Below are 19,204 nucleotides of genomic sequence, written 5' to 3'. Positions count from 1 at the left end.
TAGACATATCACAACACGGGATCCGAAACACAAGCCTCTTTCATGCGAAGCAAGCACTCTGCCAACTGAGCAAACACCCCACACACAAGAAATTCTATTAACGAACACAGATCAAGCAAACCATGCTGAAATCCGACTGTGGCATGAATCTACTTCATTTCAACAATGGACACTGTCATCCAAACAGCTAATAACCCCAAGCCGATGTTTCCCAAATAGAAATTTTCAACTCGCTAGGACGATGCCATCCAGCAATGCAAACCTAGCGAGTAATTAATAATGCAATTTTTCAGAATGTTAGAGATTATATATAATTATTTCCACAGCCAAAAAATGCCGCAATCTACAAGAGCCATGACAGCCAACAAACCAGAAGTCCAAGATGTCTAACTGATGAGCCCAATTCAGGGTGAAACTTGAGTCTTGGACTTCCGGTTTGTTGGCTGTCATGGCTCTTGTAGACGTTTGGCTGTGGAAATAATTATATATATCTATGTGTATATGTGTGTGTGTGTGTGTGTGTGTGTGTGTGTGTGTGTGTGTGTGTGTGTGCACACTAGTTTTCAGTTCAGAATACTAAGATACTCTCAGGCTATTAATAAATGCAATAAGCCCCAAAAGAAACATGCAATTATTTGATAAGCAATCACAAAACATGGAGGCATGAAGAGAAATTAAAAAGATGTGACAAAAGAGGCAGCCCAAATGACAAGGCTGTCTGAAGATATTGGCTTCCTTCTCGGATATGACCTTAATTTATTTTGAATAGAATTTAAAGATAAATTAGAAAACTTTAAATGTCATGAAAATGTTGGTCCTGGATATGACCTTAAACAGCTTGCGGGCGTTGGGAAGTGTGGAGCCACCCTTTAATTGCAATTGCTTCCAGGTCCACAGGACCTGTTAGGGTCACAACTATGGGTTAAATAGAAACCAACTTGAAAAAAAAATATTCTATTAAAAATATTTTCTTCAAAATAACTGGATTCGGCATTAAATGACCTGAAAAGGGTTGATATGCCGTAAAACAGAAACAACCAACCAATCAAAAACTGACAAATTACAAAAAAACTGAAAGAAAATGGCAAACAGTATGGGATCTATTCCCAAACAATAAACTATGTAAATATCAACCGATAGTTAGACTGAAAAACAGAGGATTATTCTCGAAGCCCCAAACAGAACACTCTTAAAAAGAATCTGAACTGAACATGTACACAAGGTTCAAAGTTAATAAATATTAATTTATAATTCCAATGTATAAGTAAGCAATGAAGTTATTTCCATTAATGTTTGGTTCAATCCGCCATGCAGTAAGCACATTAGCAAAGGAGTTCTATTTTACTATTGAAAAGAATTTCCCTAGAAATAATACATTAGGAAAGATTATTAATTCAAACACTGTAAAGCTATCACATTCTATAAACGTAGGTTCAACTATAATATCCTCTAACAATACCAAAAATAAATATGAATATGAATATTGAAGTATCAAGTAATTATTCTAACCCCAACGTGATTGTGGTCTATTAGGAAACAAATGCTTAACATCAGACATAGTTTATAAGCGTTGAAATTTTAATTTTATTATTTTACTCATGTTCACCCCTTACAAAGCATATCGCCACTTGGACTTGGGTTATTATTTGGGACCATGTCTAGGAAAGATTAACAAGATATTTGTTTATGTTACATTTAAACTTCTGCATATCAGTACAGCCAGGGAAGCAGGTAGCAGGTAGGGAATTCCAAAGTCTAGCTATTTGAGGAAAGAAACTATTAGCTTCTTGGCATTTAGGGACATCAACAGTGAAGGTGTGAGATTGAGGCTGAAAGATCTAAGACATATCTATCTATCTATCTATTTGTATATATACCGAAGTTAAGCAACGTTGAGCCTGGTCAGTATTAAATGAGTGACAATTTGGAACTTCCAGGTGCTGTATGTGCTCTCTGCTTATCTCGGCATTGTTTCCAGTCATCCTGGACTTCTCATTGCCACTGGACTCAAACAGTGCCGGTTCAGAAGAGGTGTGGTTGGGGACTGTGCAACACTTGCCTTTCAATTACACATGCAGCTGCCCCTACAGGGGGTATCCTTTACCATTCGAGACTGAACTGACACACACACACACACACACACACATATATATATATATATATATATATATATATATATATATATTTATATATATATATATATATATATATATATATATTAGTGATCGGACGATTCCAATATTTTTCCCGATTCTGATACAATTACTGATTCCATATTAAATTCTTGATTCCGATACAATTACTGATTCCGATTCTGATTCTTTATAAATCTTTAAATAGTTAACCATAAAAGTGTTATTTTGTCCCGATTACTGTAAAAACACATCTTAAATGTCCCTATATTTTCTCAAACGTAAAAACACTCTTGTCAGGGGATGGTCTAGAGATTTTAGTCTTACTAGAAATTTAGATCCATAAATATTTATTATTTTATTATTACTACAAGCAGTGGAAGATGTTTCTTTAACCAAAACCAAATAAAAAAGATAATCAGTTTTGACATCGGAAAATAGGCTCAAATTTTTCCGATTTCAATACCGATTCCGATATTCCAAATAGCTCTGATTTTTCCAATTCCGATTCTTATTAATCGTCCCAACACTAATATATATATTTAGGAACAATAAGATAACATTTAAAAAGTATATATAGAAATCATGTATCATTATACCAATAGACTGAATGAAGACTCAAACAATAACCCAACATCATAAGCTAAATATATTAGAAAAATAGAAAATAATAACAGACCATTTCAATGGTCTGTTATTGATATAGGAAATAAATATTTTCTCGGTAGATTAAAAAATGTAATGCATATCTTAGAATATTGTTATATAATGACATCATAGAGTAATATAATATATAAAAAATGTGAAGTACTTCAAAACTGTATGCATCATGTAAAATTCCCGTTTTGAAAATTAAGGCTGCAATAATATCCCAATTTTACACAACACAATTATTACATATTCACCTCATCATCATCGTTTAACATAATTAATGAAAAATGTGAAATCCTTCAAAACTGTATGTATCGTGCAAAATGTATGTTTTTAAAACTAAAAAATATAATTAATCTTAGAATCTTATATGATATAAATATAATGAATCTTTGAATCTTATATGATAAAAATATAATGAATCTTAGAATCTTATATGATACCATCAAAGAGTAACATAATTAATGAAAAATGTGAAGTCCTTCAAAACTGTATGCATCGTGCAAAATGTATGTTTTCAAAACTAAAAAATATAATGAATCTTAGAATCTTATATGATAAAAATATAATGAATCTTACAATCTTATATGATACCATCAAAGAGTAACATAATTAATGAAAAATGTGAAATCCTTCAAAACTGTATGCATCATATAAAATTCACATTCACGTTGTCAAAATTAAAGCTTAAAAAACCCAGATTTTACATAGTTCACACAACAACGCTCCCGTATTTGCTACAAAGACTTGCATGCTGCACTCACGGATCATCACGAGATTGGTATCATTTTCGAGCTCGATCCTTCAAATATAAAAAAATTGGCCAAAAACATTAATTCCTTCACCTTCAGCTGGCCAGTTTTGAAAAAGGAGGGGTCACTTTTTCGTCGACATTTTTGCAAAGTCATCATATGCGCTCGCAATGACTAGCCTTAATTTGAACGGCAGCAAAGTTGTATGTAACGGTGGCTGCAGGGGTTAAGCGGTTTGCTTTTTTCCACCTTCTTTTCCTTCTTCGCATTACAGGTTTGGGCCTGCCTTCCTGCCTACTCCATATTTTTTCTTTCTTATTTGAGGTTTACGCAATGGGATTTTTTCCTTTTAAAACAAAAACTGAATTATTTTATCGCTTAAACATTTTTTTCACACCTCTCTCCATCCAGGCTGCGTCTATTTTTTTTCTGGTTGTATTGGCCCTTGAACACACCCAGGCGACGTCGGGTTCCGCCACTAGTAGTACATAAATAATATCGACAAATAAAGGTTATATTTAATATCAGGATACTTTTCTTATGTAGCATGTACTATTTCAACTTAAAATTTATTGTGTAATGTTGTAATCCTTTGAGCTGTGATATAAGCGTAGTATCTGTGTTAACTGTAGCAAGCAGGGCCAAGGGTCAAAACATTATTATTATTATTATTTTTATAATTATTAATTGATTCGAGCGACGGCAGGTCACTGGATCAATTATTATGATTAGAAAAATAAACAATTAAATTGGGGAAAAATTATTGACATATAATATAATAATACCGCAAAAGGAATATGAAAATAGAAAATAGATGTAAACATGATTTTTGGTTTGCATAAACAAATAACTAGATTGGGGTTATATCAGCTATTGGTCAGAGACAAGTAATGAGACACATAATGAGACACTTAATGAGACATATGATTTGTAGATTTGAGGAAAATCTAGTCAGTCATTAGCTGGACAGCAGAGAGAACAAACGACTCAAAAAGTGAAGTTGGTCTCTCCATGATGCAGGGAGTGGCATTTTCTCAGGCAGCCAAAATGTAAAAACGTGTAATTTCTGAAGATGCCGGCCAGATCATGAAAATAAGTGTTCGTAAATAATTCAGGTATGTGTTGTGTTATTTACATCTGTTAAAAAGAATTGTTTGTCTACAACTGTTTAGATACGTCCACGTCAATCGCTTCCTGTTAGAACTGTTGCATAAATGTTAAAATATACACACTAGACGATTAACAAAATAATACGACGTATATACATACACGCATTTACACGTACATGAATATACAGATAAAATATAAAACCCAACTATTAAACATGTACGTCGTTGTAGAACGTATTCATACACCTATATAACACACACACTGCTTATATATATATATATATGTATGCATGTATTAATTACTTAAGTTTAGGTATATTGTGAACATAAAGACTGCCAGGTTTGGAATCCTAATGAGACATGGAAATGTTGAATTGTTGATCGATCCGTGTAGACACCTCACAGAATTTGTATAATTAAATATATAATTATAAATAATATTATATTATAATATAATCATAAATAATATTATATTATAATATAATTATAAATAATATTATATTATAATATAATTATAAATAAATTGCTTAAAGCAATAGAAGCAAATAAATATAAAATATACAATATTGAAAAAAAATCAAAAATAATAAAACAATAGAATATTATAAACATAATAATGATGCAAAGTTGGATTAAAAAATTAAAACACACATATACACGTACAAACACACACACACACACACACACACACACACACACACACACACACACACACACACACACACATATATATATAAATTTATAAAATATATATGGCGATTAAGCTACATTGAATATTCGGCGTTTCATCCACTATAGGATTCGTCAGGCTTATGCGCGAATTCTGTGGTTGTTTTTCGTTTTTATATATGTTGAGGATTTTAGTTAGCCAATCAGCTTTCTAGTATCCATATATTCATATTCCTATTTATTTTTGGTATTATTAGAGGATATTATAGTTGAACCTACGTTTATAGAATGTGATAGCTTTTTTATCAGCCAATGGGCATGCATTTTATCGAACAAAGGATCTGTTTTAGAACTAGGATAGTGGTTTAAGGCAGACGATTTTCCTCATTTCTGCTCTTTTTATATATATATATATATATATATATAAATATACATATGTGTACACACATACATGCACACACACACACATATATATATATATATATATATATATGTGTGTGTGTGTGTGTGTGGTCGTTTATGTATATTCATGTATATATGTTTGTGTAAGTGTGTGTCAGAGCGACTTAATTATTCACTTGCAATGGAATTTCTACTCATTATAAAAGCCTAATTCTAATATACCAGTGCGACTACGATCTCACATAATAGTCACATGAATATACAGATAAAATATAAAACCCAACTATTCAACATGTACGTCGTTGTAGAACGTATTCATGCACACAACGTAACAATTGCACAAATTATAATTTGAGATGGCGGCTCAACAACTATACAAAATAAAATATTTTCATATATATTTACCTTCATCATGAACTGTCCCCTCCTTTTAACGTGTACGGTTTGTTAATCCAATGACACATGTAGGTATAACCAGGCATATATATATGCGTGTGGATGCATATACGTACACACATACATTTAGATATGTAATTTTTCTCCTGATTTTCACCGTGTAATTTCAATTTTTACGCTGAGGTACATCCGTGCATCCTTATTTCCTCGGGGTAAAACTGTACAAAATAAAAAATGAAATTTTGTTGTAATTAAATTGGTTTTTGTCTTATTTGGATTATTCAGAAAACTCTCCTCAACATACAAGTACAATATTGAAAATATTTGATGCGTTTATGATGTGAAAAGAATACGATTCTTGATTTTTTTTTCAAATAAAACATAGTTGTGAGAACTGAAAAAAATGTGGTGCAATTATGACGTTAAAAAATGTTTTTGTTCTGTTTTCGAACTAGCAATAACTATTAGAATTAAAAATATATGATACATTTATAGCATAGAATGAGTCCTTTTTTTATTTTATTTTATTATCTTATTATCAATGTTATGTAAAAAAATTGTTCAGAATGTAGTGTATAATAGCTTTACTAGATCAGAATTACAATTTAATTACTTTATATTGTTTCTGCATTTGTTCAAATGACCCTTTGGTACATTTGATAATTATTTATATTGTTTTTGCATTTGGTCAAATTACCTTTTTGATACATTTGATAATTATTTATATTGTTTTTACATTTGTGCAAATGATTATTTGGTACATTTGATAATTATTTATATTGTTTTTGCACTTGTTTAAATGATCTTTTAGTACATTTGAAAATTACTTTATATTGTTTTTGCATTTATAGAAATGTAAATATTAAAAATTCTTATTAGTTTTTTTTTTTCGTGATAACACAAGTGTTGAAACAAACAAAAATATTTATAGAAATGTAAAAAATAAAAGTTTATTATTTTTATTGTTTCATGATAGCATATTTTTTTAAATAAATCATTTCCATATGGTTTTGTATTCCATTTATGTTTATTGACTTTCATTCCATATTTAGATAAACGGGATCCATTTCCGGCATCTTAACTTTGCATACTTAATTTTTGAACATAACACATAACAACACGCACACACACGCATATATATATATATATATATATATATAGTCATCCACATACAGTACTGTTTCGCTGTTTCACAGCTCACCAGTGCGGCTAGAAAGGGAACTACCTCAAACCAGGATTGAAACCCGACCGTTTTTCAAGGCTCCTAACTATTACGCTAATCAGCGGCTGCTGTGCGAGTTGTGAATTAACAATGTCTTGACATCGTCGAAATACCTAAGCTCGATTTGTTTGCACAAAGAGCATCGCTTTACATGCTAATAGTAATTCGTGTATCACTTCTCAATATGCTCAACTCAAGATGAGGAGCATTATATATATATATTATATGTTATGTCAAAAAATTAAGTATGCAAAGAAAGATGCCGGAAGTGGATTCGGTTTTCTCTGAAGTTTGACGAAATTATTGGATGGTTAACATGATTTGGTAATCGAAACATGTGTAACCAAGCAGATTAAATATATATTATATATAGTCTGTTTATTAAAAACGTTATTGGTTACATATGTGCATACATGTTTCAGTGGAATCTAAATTCGAGGATAACACTTCATCAGACAAAAAAAAAAAAAAGAGAGATTGAAACGAGGGTCAGAATCGCATTCGTTTTTTATAAGATATTTAAGTGTGGTTTACGCTCTGGAAGAAAGTAGGATGATGAATGGTATCCTTGAATAGGGGTTCCACTGAAACATGTATGCACATATGTAACCAATAGTGTTTGTATAATAAAAAAGACTATATACCAGCTCTACCCTGCACTGAGCACTCTTTAATAATCACGCGAGTTTCCTTGGATTTACATCTTGGAAAGCAATTTACACACACACACACACACACACACACACACACACACAAACCTATACATAGCAAAATCAGGAATGGGACATACCTACCAACAGACGTTCTTATTAACACATCCGAGTCTTCTATAGCTGAACATTTGCTCATTCACTATTCTGAGTTATGCTCATTCGACCTATCACCTGAAGATCTTGGAGACTATTCACGTTCGCTTGAAGAAGCCTTCTCTCTGCAAGCAGAGAGAATGTCTCTTAGGTTTGAACGTGATCAGTCTCTTGGTGACATCATACGTATCGTTATTTAAGACATACAGTGTATCCCGTTTTTTTTAAAATACACTATGCAGCTACTTTTTCTTTCAAACGTATCGTTTCCCATTTTATTTTAAACGTATCGTCTCCCATTTTACTGGATTTTATTAATAAAAAAAAAGAAGGAAATCCCTCGATCCAGTTTTCGAAAAGCGAGGGCGAAACTGGCCACCTGGCCTCCCCCATTAATTTTTTTCTGTCATTTCTCACTTTTAATCATGGACATCAAAACGGGTCTTTCTGTCATGATTACAATAATGAAATTGGCTACTTGGCCTTTTGGCCAAGATCAAAGTGTAGTATAAATGAATTAATGTACCATTTTATTGTTATCTTTTTTGCTTTTACACGTCAATAAAAAATGTTTTAAAAATTGGGAGTTAAGTAGGACGTCCCCCAATATGAAAGGGTGAATGCGGTATTATGGTGAAAGAAGATACTAGCTGGGAGAAACTTTTGACTTTGTTTAGTCCTGGAGTGACAAGGATGACCAACGACCCCCACAATCCCCCCTTTTGAGTTGGCCATGTGCCTAAGTTTTTTGTTCATTGTTGATTTTGACTGTATTTTTAACATGAATAAAAGATTTAATATCTCAAAGAGTAGTATCTGTTCCCGCGGATACTGCAAGCAAAGACCATATGTGGGGGTAACTCCACATATCAGACATTGGTCAATGTAGGGGCAACCCTTCATACCAATTGTCACTATCCAGCTCCCCTACTTCCCTGGGAGTTGGGCCCCATTTCCCCTTCACTCCTCACTTTAAAAATCGGCCTTGTGCCTAATTTGCTCAGTGGGGGAGCAAATAAATACCTCAAAGTGTAGTATCTGTTCTTCAGATGCGGCACTTCCATTTCTCGTTCTCTTTCAGTGGAGGAGAAATCCTTCACCACTGAGATAATTTTTATTTTTGCACCTTTTCTCCACGTTAAAAAACGACCCTGGTGTCTAACTCTGTCTCATGAGGAGGCATTGTAAACAGGTGCAATAATGAAATTTCGTACCCCGTATATATATATACTAGCAAAAGTACCCGTCGTTGACTGGGTTCAAAAACAGCCTACAGAAATTGGACTCTGATTTATGAAAGTATGATAGGTTATGAAAAGGAATGGTTGTAAAGAGATAGCTTCGAATTTGGGGGTATCAAAACCAAAGCAAAATATGATGAAAGCAAAAATAAAATAGATAAACCCCATAATTTATTATACCATACCTGTTCACACTGAAACACTTATCACAATATTCTGTGGATCTATATTAAAAAACCTTGTTAAACTTTGTGACATATTTCCATTCTATGGAGGTCAGGCGCGAACGAACACCCCATAATTTTATTATACCATATTTCTTCAAACTGAAACATAATTATCAAAGTATACTTACGCAGATAGATATGAAAAGTCTTTATTAAAGTTTGTGCCGATTTCCATTCTATGGAGGCCAGGCACGAACGCAGACCCCACAATTTTATTATACCATCCCTATTTAAAACATACTTATCAAAGTATTATTATGTACATCTATATCAAAAACATTTGTAAACGTTTTTTTTAATTTTTAAATTTTTTATTTCTATACTTTGGGGACCAGGCGCGTACGCAGACTCACAATTTTAATTAATCATCATTATGCCAGATCAAACATACCCATTCCTGTGTCTCGAGACATCTATCATTATATGTGACCAGTTTTCTATAATAATCAACCATATAGGAGCCTATTTGTGACCAGACACACGCACAGACGTTTAGCTTTATATATATATATATATATATATATATATATGTGTGTGTGTGTGTGTGTGTGTGTGTGTGTGTGTTACTCTCTTTGTTTTAATTTTCTTAACGCTTTTCTTTTCGCTGGGGATGAGGTATTTTATCGGATGCCAAACATTCTCCCATTAGTTTAGTTACTCCAACCGAGAGATCTTTTTAAGATTCTATCGTTCCTTTAAGTGCAATTGTTTATATTTCTCTTGCACTTGGTTCACCGGGTATATTCAACTAGGGTTGCTACTTCTTGTCCTATATCACTATGTCAGGCTTAATAGCCCCATTTTCTAGGTATGTAGCGGTCCTGGATATGACCTTAAACTATATCCGATGGTGAGGCCCCAGCTTGTGGGCTTTGGGGAGTGTGGAGCCACCCTTTAATTGCCATTGCTCCCAGGTCCACTCTGATCGGGAGTGGTAGTACCTGTTAGGGTCCCAACTATGGGTTAAATAGAAACTGACTTGAAAAAACATATTCTAATAAAAAACTTTTCTTCCAAATCACTGGAGTCAGCATTAAATAAACCTGAAAAGGGTTGATATGCTGTAAATCAAAACAACCAACCAACCTAGGTATTTAGCTGTAGGAATTTCCTGTGTGTGTATGTGTGTGTGTGTGTGTGTGTGTGTGTGTGTGTAATGCTGGGCATGGGGTAGCCAAACCAGTTGCCAACATTGTCCTACTTTTTATTGAAACCAAGCGAGAGCTCTTTTTAGTATCCTCGCTGTTCCCTTAAGTGCAATTGTCTGGACTTCTTTTGCACTTGGTTCACCAGGAATATTAGTTAGGTAGAACTTCAGGTTTTTCTTCATAAGCCCTGTAGCATTTATAATAACTGGTATGATTAATATCTCCCTAAGATTCCAGTTTCTTTTCATATCATAGATTAGACCTTGATATTTGGTCTGTTTCTCTCTTTCAGCTTTGTTCAGACCTACATCATTAGGGACACTTACTTCAACCAAGGTTGCAACTCTCTCTGACTTATTTCATATAACTATGTCAGGTTTAACAGCGGTATTTTCAAGGTAGGTAGCTGTAGGAATTACATGGTCGTAATGTATGGTGTGTGTGTGTGTGTGTGTGTGTGTCTGTGCGCGCGCGCGCGTGTGTGTGAAAATAGAACAATAAAATTACAAATGACTAACACCAAACATCAATTTATTATAAAATGTTTAAAATCTTGTTATGCAAATTGGGCATACAAAAAGATGTGTTTGCTCGTTACGTTATATACAGTGTTTCAAAATATTACTTCCCTTAATTAGAACTCTTCGGTAGAACTTTATTACTTCCGGAAAAAATCCCATTAATATTGGCGATGTTAGAATATACACCAGTTCAATTCATAGTTCATGTATTAGACATATATTCTAAACGTATCCACTGATAAGACCAAAGGGTAAATTTTTACTTACAAAAAAAACACCTAAACAATCACCTTTTTAAATAACAACTTAAACAGGTTTTCGGGTATACTGACAACGAACATTGCATTTAAATTTACTGCAAACAAATAGTTTCCCGGATATTAAGCAATGTAATTCCTTATGTAATCGTGGTGGCCATTGTTGTACGCTCAAACGCATGGAATTACATTGCTTGATATCCGGAAAAGTATTCGTTTGCGGAAAACTTAAATGCGATATTTGTTTTCAGCATACCTGAAAACCTGTCATTTTAAAAGTGATTGCTAAGTTGGAAAGTAAGTAAAAATTAACCGACCAAAGATTATTATTAGCTGTTAGCCGGGGTTGAATGCTGATGGGGCTACTCAGGCATTTTTAGTGCAGCCAGAGTGCACTACATCTGGTATGCTGGATTTCCTATCCAAACTTTCCGGGTTGGCAGAGAGGTTGATTCTATGAAGTGATGGGTGCCCTTTTTTATTATTTTTTGCCGGGGCGACGGTTATGTAGTATTTATTGTTGTTGTTGTTGTTGTTATTATTATTGTTATTGTTGTTGTTATTATTGTTATTATTATTGTTGTTTTTGTTGTTATTGCTGTTATTATTATTGTTATAGTTGTTATTATTGTTATTATTATTATAGTTATTGTTATTATTGTTATTGCTGTTGTTGTTATTGTTATTATTGTTATTGTTATTATTATTATTGTTATTGTTTGTCATTGCTGTTATTATTATTGTTATTATTATTATTATTATTATTATTATTATTATTATTATTATTATTATTATTATTATTACTACTACTACTACGCTTATCGTCCGTCCGTTATCATGCTGTGCATCCCTAAAAAAGGAAAGTGGAATATTCCAAATAAACCTTGTCACCCTTGAAATATAAAACAAAAATTGGTGTCGCTGTTGAGGCAAAGCTAATAAAAATGATTTGTGTTTCTTGGCCTTTTGGATAAGATCAAAGTGTAGTATCTGTTCTTCAGGTGCTACATTTCAATTTCTTCTCTGTCAGTGGAAGAGAAATCCTTTATGACTAAGACAATTTTTAATACAATTTTTTCTCCACATTAAAAAACGACCCTGGTGTCTAAATCTGTCCTGTGGGTATGCATCGTGAATAGGTGCTATCTTTAATGTAACAAAGTTTTAATATTAAAAAAAGTAACTGGCAAAAGTAATTTCTGATTTAATTATAAAGTGCGCCGGAAATGTCCCTTCTGATTAATTATAAAATGCCCTGGAAAATCTCCGTTCTGATTATTTTCTTTTTGTTTACTTGCCTCCCCACAAGGGCGGAATTGGACATGAGGTCGGTTAAAAATTTAGGGGAAACCAGCTCCCCAAAAGAGGCACTCTGGTCAATCACAAAAATAAAAATTGTATCAGTAATGAAGGATTTCTCCTCCATTAACAAAGACCAAAGAAGGGAGGATTTAAGTCACTGGAATGCTGAAACTGATACTACACTCAGAAATTTGTGTTGAAGCAATGGTTGCCTAATCTCTAACCGTGTTAATGTTTTTTATGTATTACTTTCGAAAAGGTGCTGAAACAGTTTTTGATTTAAACATTACTTTATTTCAAGTATATTTTAAGCAGTGGGTTACGGGATATGAAGTCAGTCCCGCCAATTACTCAAACCGTTTATGATTTAAACATTACTTTATTTCATGTATATTTTTAACAGTGGGGTGGGGGATATTAAATCAGTCCCGAAAATGGGTAAAACCTTTTACGCATTACACATTACTTTATTTAATGTATATTTTTAACATTGAGGTGGGAAATATAAAGTCGGTTCCGGAAATGGCTGCAACCATTTACGTTTTGGACATTACTTTATTTAATGTATATTTTTAACAGCAGGATGGGAGATAAGAAGTCGGTCCCAGAAATGGCTGAACAAGTTTCCGATTTATACATTACTTTATTTCATGTATATTTTCAACTGTGGGGTGGGGATTATAAGTCAGTTCCAGAAATGGCTGAAACAATTTACTATTTAGACATTACATTATTTCATGTATATTTTTAGCAGTGGGTTTGGGATATAAAGTCGGTCCCCGAAATGGCTGAAACAGTTTACTATTTAGACATTACATTATTCCATGTATATTTTTAGCAGTGGGTTGGGGGATATAAAGTCAGTCCCGGAAATGGCTGAAACAGTTTACGATTAAAACATTACATTATTTAATGCATATTTTCAACAGTGGGGTGGCGGACATGAAGTAAGTTCCGGGATTGAATGAGATGTGCAAATATATACTATCAGAAAGCGTTGCCCAGTATTAAATGACATAGGTAGAAAACATATAGTAGCAAAATACCCAGCGTCGCCCGGGATTGAATGAGATAGGTGAACGATATATATTAGCAGAATATGCGGCGTCACCCGGGATTGAATAAGATAGGTGAAACATATATACTATGAGAATACCCAGAATTGATTGATTTGTTGTAATGAAATAATCAGCCAAGTCAATATATCAAAGTTATTATTTAAGTAAGAGAGAGCGACATAGTGGGTTAAAGTTATGAAAATTATTGTCGAAATTAGTAAGATATCCAGGATTATGAACGAAGATTTAATGTGAGTTAATCGAGTGTGTGTTTATAATAAAATAATCAGTCCAGGAAATATATCAAAGTAATTATGTTAGTAAAAGAGGGCGATAAGGATGGTTTAAATTATGAAAAATAATTGTCGAAATTAGCAACATATCCAAGAATTATGAAAAATGATATGTTATGTAATGCATTAGTGTGTTTGCCACCAAATAATACGACCAGACAATATATCAAAGTTATTATTTTAGTAAGTGAGGCGATGATGTGGGTTAAAATGATGAAAAATGATTGTCAGCATTAGTAACATATCCAAGAATTATGAAAAATGACGAAATGTAAGTTAATTGATTGGTGTGTTTGAAATGAAATAATCATCCCAGATAATATATCAAAGTTATTATTTTAGTAGTGGTGGTTGATAATGTGGGTTAAAAATATGAAAAAAAAATTGTCGAAATGAGTAACATATCCAAGAATTAAGAAAAATGATGAAGTGTGAGTTAATTGATAGTTGTGATTTTATGAAATAATCAGCCCAGACAATATATCAAAGTAATTTTTTAGTAAGAGAGGGCGACGGGGATGGTTTAAATTATAAAAAATTATTGTCGAAATTAGTAACATATCCAAGAATTACGAAAAATGACGAAATGTGATTTAATTGATTGGTGTGTTTATAATAAAATAATTACCCTAGACAATATATCAAAGTTATTATGTAAGTAAAGGAGAAGGAGACAAGGGGAGCTTAAATTATGAAAAAATATTGTCGAAATTAGTAACACATCTAAGAATTACGAAAAAATGATGAAATAGTAGTTAATTGATTGGTGTGTTTGTAAGGAAATAATCAGCCTAGACAATATATTAAAGTTATTATTTAGTAAAGAGGGAAGGGCGAAAATGTGGGTTAAAATTATGAAAAATGATTGTCGAAATAAGTAACATATCCAAGAATTATGAAAAATGATTAAATGTGATTTCATGCATTAGTGTGTTTGTAATAAAATAATAAGCCCATACAATATTTCAAAGTTATTATTTTATTAAGGAGGGGGCGATAATGTATCAAAGTTATTATTTTAGTAAGGTTGGGCGACAACGTTGGTTTAAATTATAAAATAATATTGTCGAAATTAGTAACATATCCAAGAATTACGAAAAATGATGAAATGTGAGTTGATTGATGTGTGTTTTTGTAATGAAATAATCAGCCTAGGCAATATATCAAAGTTATTATTTTAGTAAGGTGTCCGATATGATGAATTTAAATGATGAAAAATTATTGTCAAAATTAGTACCATATCCAAGAATTATTAAAAATGACGAAATACGAGTTAATTGATAGTTGTGTTTTATATAAAATAATCAGCCGATACAATATATCAAATTTAATATTTTAGTAAAGGGAGGGGCGATAATGTGGGTTGAAATTATGAACAATTATTGTCGAACATAGTAACATATTCAATAATTATGAAAAATGATAAAATGTGAGTTAATTGACCGGTGTATTTGTAATGAAATAATCAGCCCGGGAAATATATCAAAGTTATTATTTTAGTAAGGGGGCAGTACAGTTTTAATAAAAACCTAGAATTATATGGTTGTGCCTTCATTCATGCTGAACAGAACGCTCACAGCATGCCCTGCAACAATATATTACATATGAAAAATGCTGCTGTGGAATTTCCACAAGTCCCGCTAGTTATTATTATTATTTTTATTATTATTATTATTATTATTATTATTATTATTATTATTATTATTATTATTATTCCGCCGCCGTGCAAAAATCGTATCTTGCAAGGTCAGATGTTTATTTTTGCTTCAACAACTAAAAACAAGAGATAAGAAGGGAAAGATGTTCGCCTCACTTGACTTATTCCCCTACCCCCCTCCTTGACTCGATAGGAATGTAGAAGGAAAGATAAAGATAAGAGAATTGGCGGCTATGAGCGTGGCAGGCTTTTTTTTTCACCTTTCCTAGATATTTATACATTTTGTCCATTAATTTTAACCTTTCCTATTTTTTTATTTTATTATATTGATTGGGGGGGGCGGTTATCAAACAATAAAATAATTAAAATATGATTTACTAATAGACCTTAACCGGCGTTGCCCGGCATGGTTTATATTAACTTTACATGATTAAAAAAAACAAAAAACAACACTTTTGCATCTTATTGCCGGAAGCAACAACAGTGGCAGTAAAACGAACGAATGATGGTTATCACTAGCGCTAGGACAACATCATATTCTTTTCATTGTTTTGATACTCCAGTATATCTCTGTTGATATCTTATATGTTTTTATATAGAGTGATGTGGTTCTCCGTAGATTATATCGGATATATACTTGAGAGTTAAAACAAAATGAAGAATATTCTGTTGCCCTAACCCCAGATATCACAAAGACAGGAGATTCCTTATTTTTGAAAAGACTAAGATTATAAGTAAGTATGTATACGACACAATCACGTTCACACACCGGTTTACACCAGATCACCGAAGTTAAGCAACGATGAGCCTGGCCAGTACCAGATGGATGACCATTTGGGAAGACTAGGCGCTGTATGTACCGTGCAGAGTCATAAGAAATTTCCAGGTTGGTATCTGGAGGCGCATTATTTCACTGGGAGAGATGCACCCCAAGTCTTATTTAAGACATGCATATAGGAAAAGATAATTCTGATGACGTCGGCAGCAGGACGTTGGATGGCCATGGAGGAAGATGAATCTTTAGCAGATCCAAGGTTCTATGGTATTAAGAGTTACGTTATTCGACTGTAGCTATGCGAATGATCTAAGGACAACGGATAGATGCGAACATATATATATATATATATATATATATATATATATATATATATATATATATATATATGTGTGTGTGTGTGTGTGTGTGTGTGTGGACAACAATATATATATATATATATATATGGATAACAATACAGCTAAATTCCAAATTCCAACTTTTTTAAAATACCATTTTTACCCCAAACAAGGCACATTACCGCTTTGATGTAGGGAGCTACTATTGGGGACATACTGTTTAGTGAGTTGAGCAGCAAGATGTTTGTTTGCATACACTTGAACTTCTGCATGTTAGTACAGTTGGGAAAGCAGGAATCCGGAAGGGAGTTCCAATGTCTAGGAGTTCTGGGGGAAAAACTATTAGAGAGGAAGACCTTCTTACATCTAGGGATCTCTACTGTGAAGGGGTGTGATTTTGCTGCTTGTCAGGTTTGTTGGGGGTATTTACGTCAACGGGGTATAAGGGATTGTAATTCATCAAAGCATCCACCATTAAAATACTTGTAGAACCGGCACAGGGATGCATCATTTCGTCGATGGGACAGAGGCTGAAGCTTGGATGACAGTCCAGGACCTATCAGGTTGGCGACTCTCTTTTGAACCTTGTCTAGGAGCGAGAGACTAGTAGCAGATGCACCAGCCCAAATATGACAACAATGCTCCATACATAGGCGAATGGTGGCCTTGTAGAGGTGCAGGATACTTTCAGGCGTAAGTAGCTTTCTAGCACGGTAGAGAGAGCCCACCTTAACCTTATTAACTCGTGTTTGAGAGGTATAGAACTCCAATGAAATATTAAAATATCTATGTATCTCAAATAGAGACCAAGTGTTAGCCCAAGGTCAGGCGGTTGCTTGATTTCTGAAAACCTTGACTGAGGTAAAATGAAACAAAATGTGAATATGCGTGTGTATGTATGTATGCATGTATGTATGTGTGTATACGTGTATATGTGTGTGTATGTGTGTGTGTATGTGTATATGTGTATGTATGTGTGTATGTGTACGTGTATATGTGTGTGTACGTGTGTGTATGTCTGTATGTGTGTGAATGTGTACGTGTTTGTACATGTGTGTAAGTGTGTATGTATGTATGCATGTGTATGTGTGTATATGTATGTATATGTGTGCGTATGTGTGTGTGTATTTGCAGCAAGCCGTTGTCAAGGCACGTTTTCTCTCTCTCTTTCTCTCTCTCTCTCTCTCTCTCTCTCTCTCTCTCTCTCTCTCTCTATATATATATATATATATATATATATATATATATATATATATATATATATATATATATATAAATATATATATATATACACATATATTTATATATTTATTTTACTTAGGATATATATATATATATATATTAATTGTTAAATATATTTCATATCTTAGTATATTTTAATATGTTAGTTAATATGTTAAAAGCTGTTTCATTAATATTTTACGGCATTTTTAAAATTAATGTTGCTTCGAGCAATTGTAATCTTTGTGTGCAATTATTGCGATATTTAATTTTAGTTTTAGTGGTTAATATATTTCTTATTTCTGTTGACTTTATTGTGAGTTGTAATATGTGATATGCGGGGCATCTGAAGATATGCGGATGGAATACACGGTATATCATGAAAACGAAATATTATGGAGACAGGATGTATGGAGACATACAAAGGGGAAACAATTAAATACGGGAAAGAGTAAAAATAAATTCGATTTTGATCGATTCCGTTCGGATCATGGAACGTGTTAATAAAAACATGGTCGCTCGTTTCATTGCGAGTTTCTGCAACTGTTCCGGAGCAAATATCATTCTGAAAGTACTTCTTTTAAACTCGTCGGCCTAACGCTCTCAGGAAACATGAGTTGGAACAATTACATTGAGAGCGTTGCCATAACCGCTGCCAAGAAGGTAGGTTCTCTCTACTAGAAAGCTACTAACGCCCGAAAGTATCCTGTATCTCAATAAGGCCACTATTCGCCCATGTATGGAGTATTGTTGTCATATTTGGGCTGGTGCATCTGCTACTAGTCTCTCGCTCCTAGACAAGGTTCAAAAGAGAGTCGCCAACCTGATAGGTCCTGGACTGTCATCCAAGCTTCAGCCTCTGTCCCATCGAAGAAATGTTGCCTCCCTCTGCCTGTTCTACAAGTATTTTAATGGTGAATGCTCTGACGAACTGCAAGCACTTGTATCCCCTCGACATAAATACCCCTGACAAACAGCTAAATCCCACCCTACACCGTAGAGATCCCTAGATGTAAGATAGCTTTCT

General features: G+C 33.2%; 2 protein-coding genes across 3 annotated transcripts in view; one reads left to right on the top strand and one right to left on the bottom strand.

Moving 5' to 3' along the window:
• The window catches only part of LOC145265575 (THUMP domain-containing protein 1-like), a 164,945-nt gene that overhangs the window by 9,667 nt on the left and 136,074 nt on the right, over positions 1 to 19,204 (top strand). The window lies entirely within an intron of this gene.
• The window catches only part of LOC145265576 (uncharacterized), a 93,418-nt gene that overhangs the window by 49,852 nt on the left and 24,362 nt on the right, over positions 1 to 19,204 (bottom strand). For both annotated transcript variants that reach the window (XM_080121551.1, XM_080121550.1), the window contains exon 2: positions 6,121 to 6,329. In XM_080121551.1, the coding sequence (XP_079977677.1) occupies positions 6,121 to 6,129 (9 nt within the window). In that variant the 5' untranslated portion in view covers positions 6,130 to 6,329. The remainder of the gene's footprint in view (positions 1 to 6,120; positions 6,330 to 19,204) is intronic.

This window comes from Euprymna scolopes, chromosome 40 (genome assembly GCF_053919585.1).
Source record: "Euprymna scolopes isolate OS-2025 chromosome 40, ASM5391958v1, whole genome shotgun sequence".
NCBI lineage: Eukaryota > Metazoa > Mollusca > Cephalopoda > Sepiida > Sepiolidae > Euprymna > Euprymna scolopes.
Note: the sequence above shows the minus strand (reverse complement) of the source record. Positions and strands in the feature narration are given on the sequence as shown.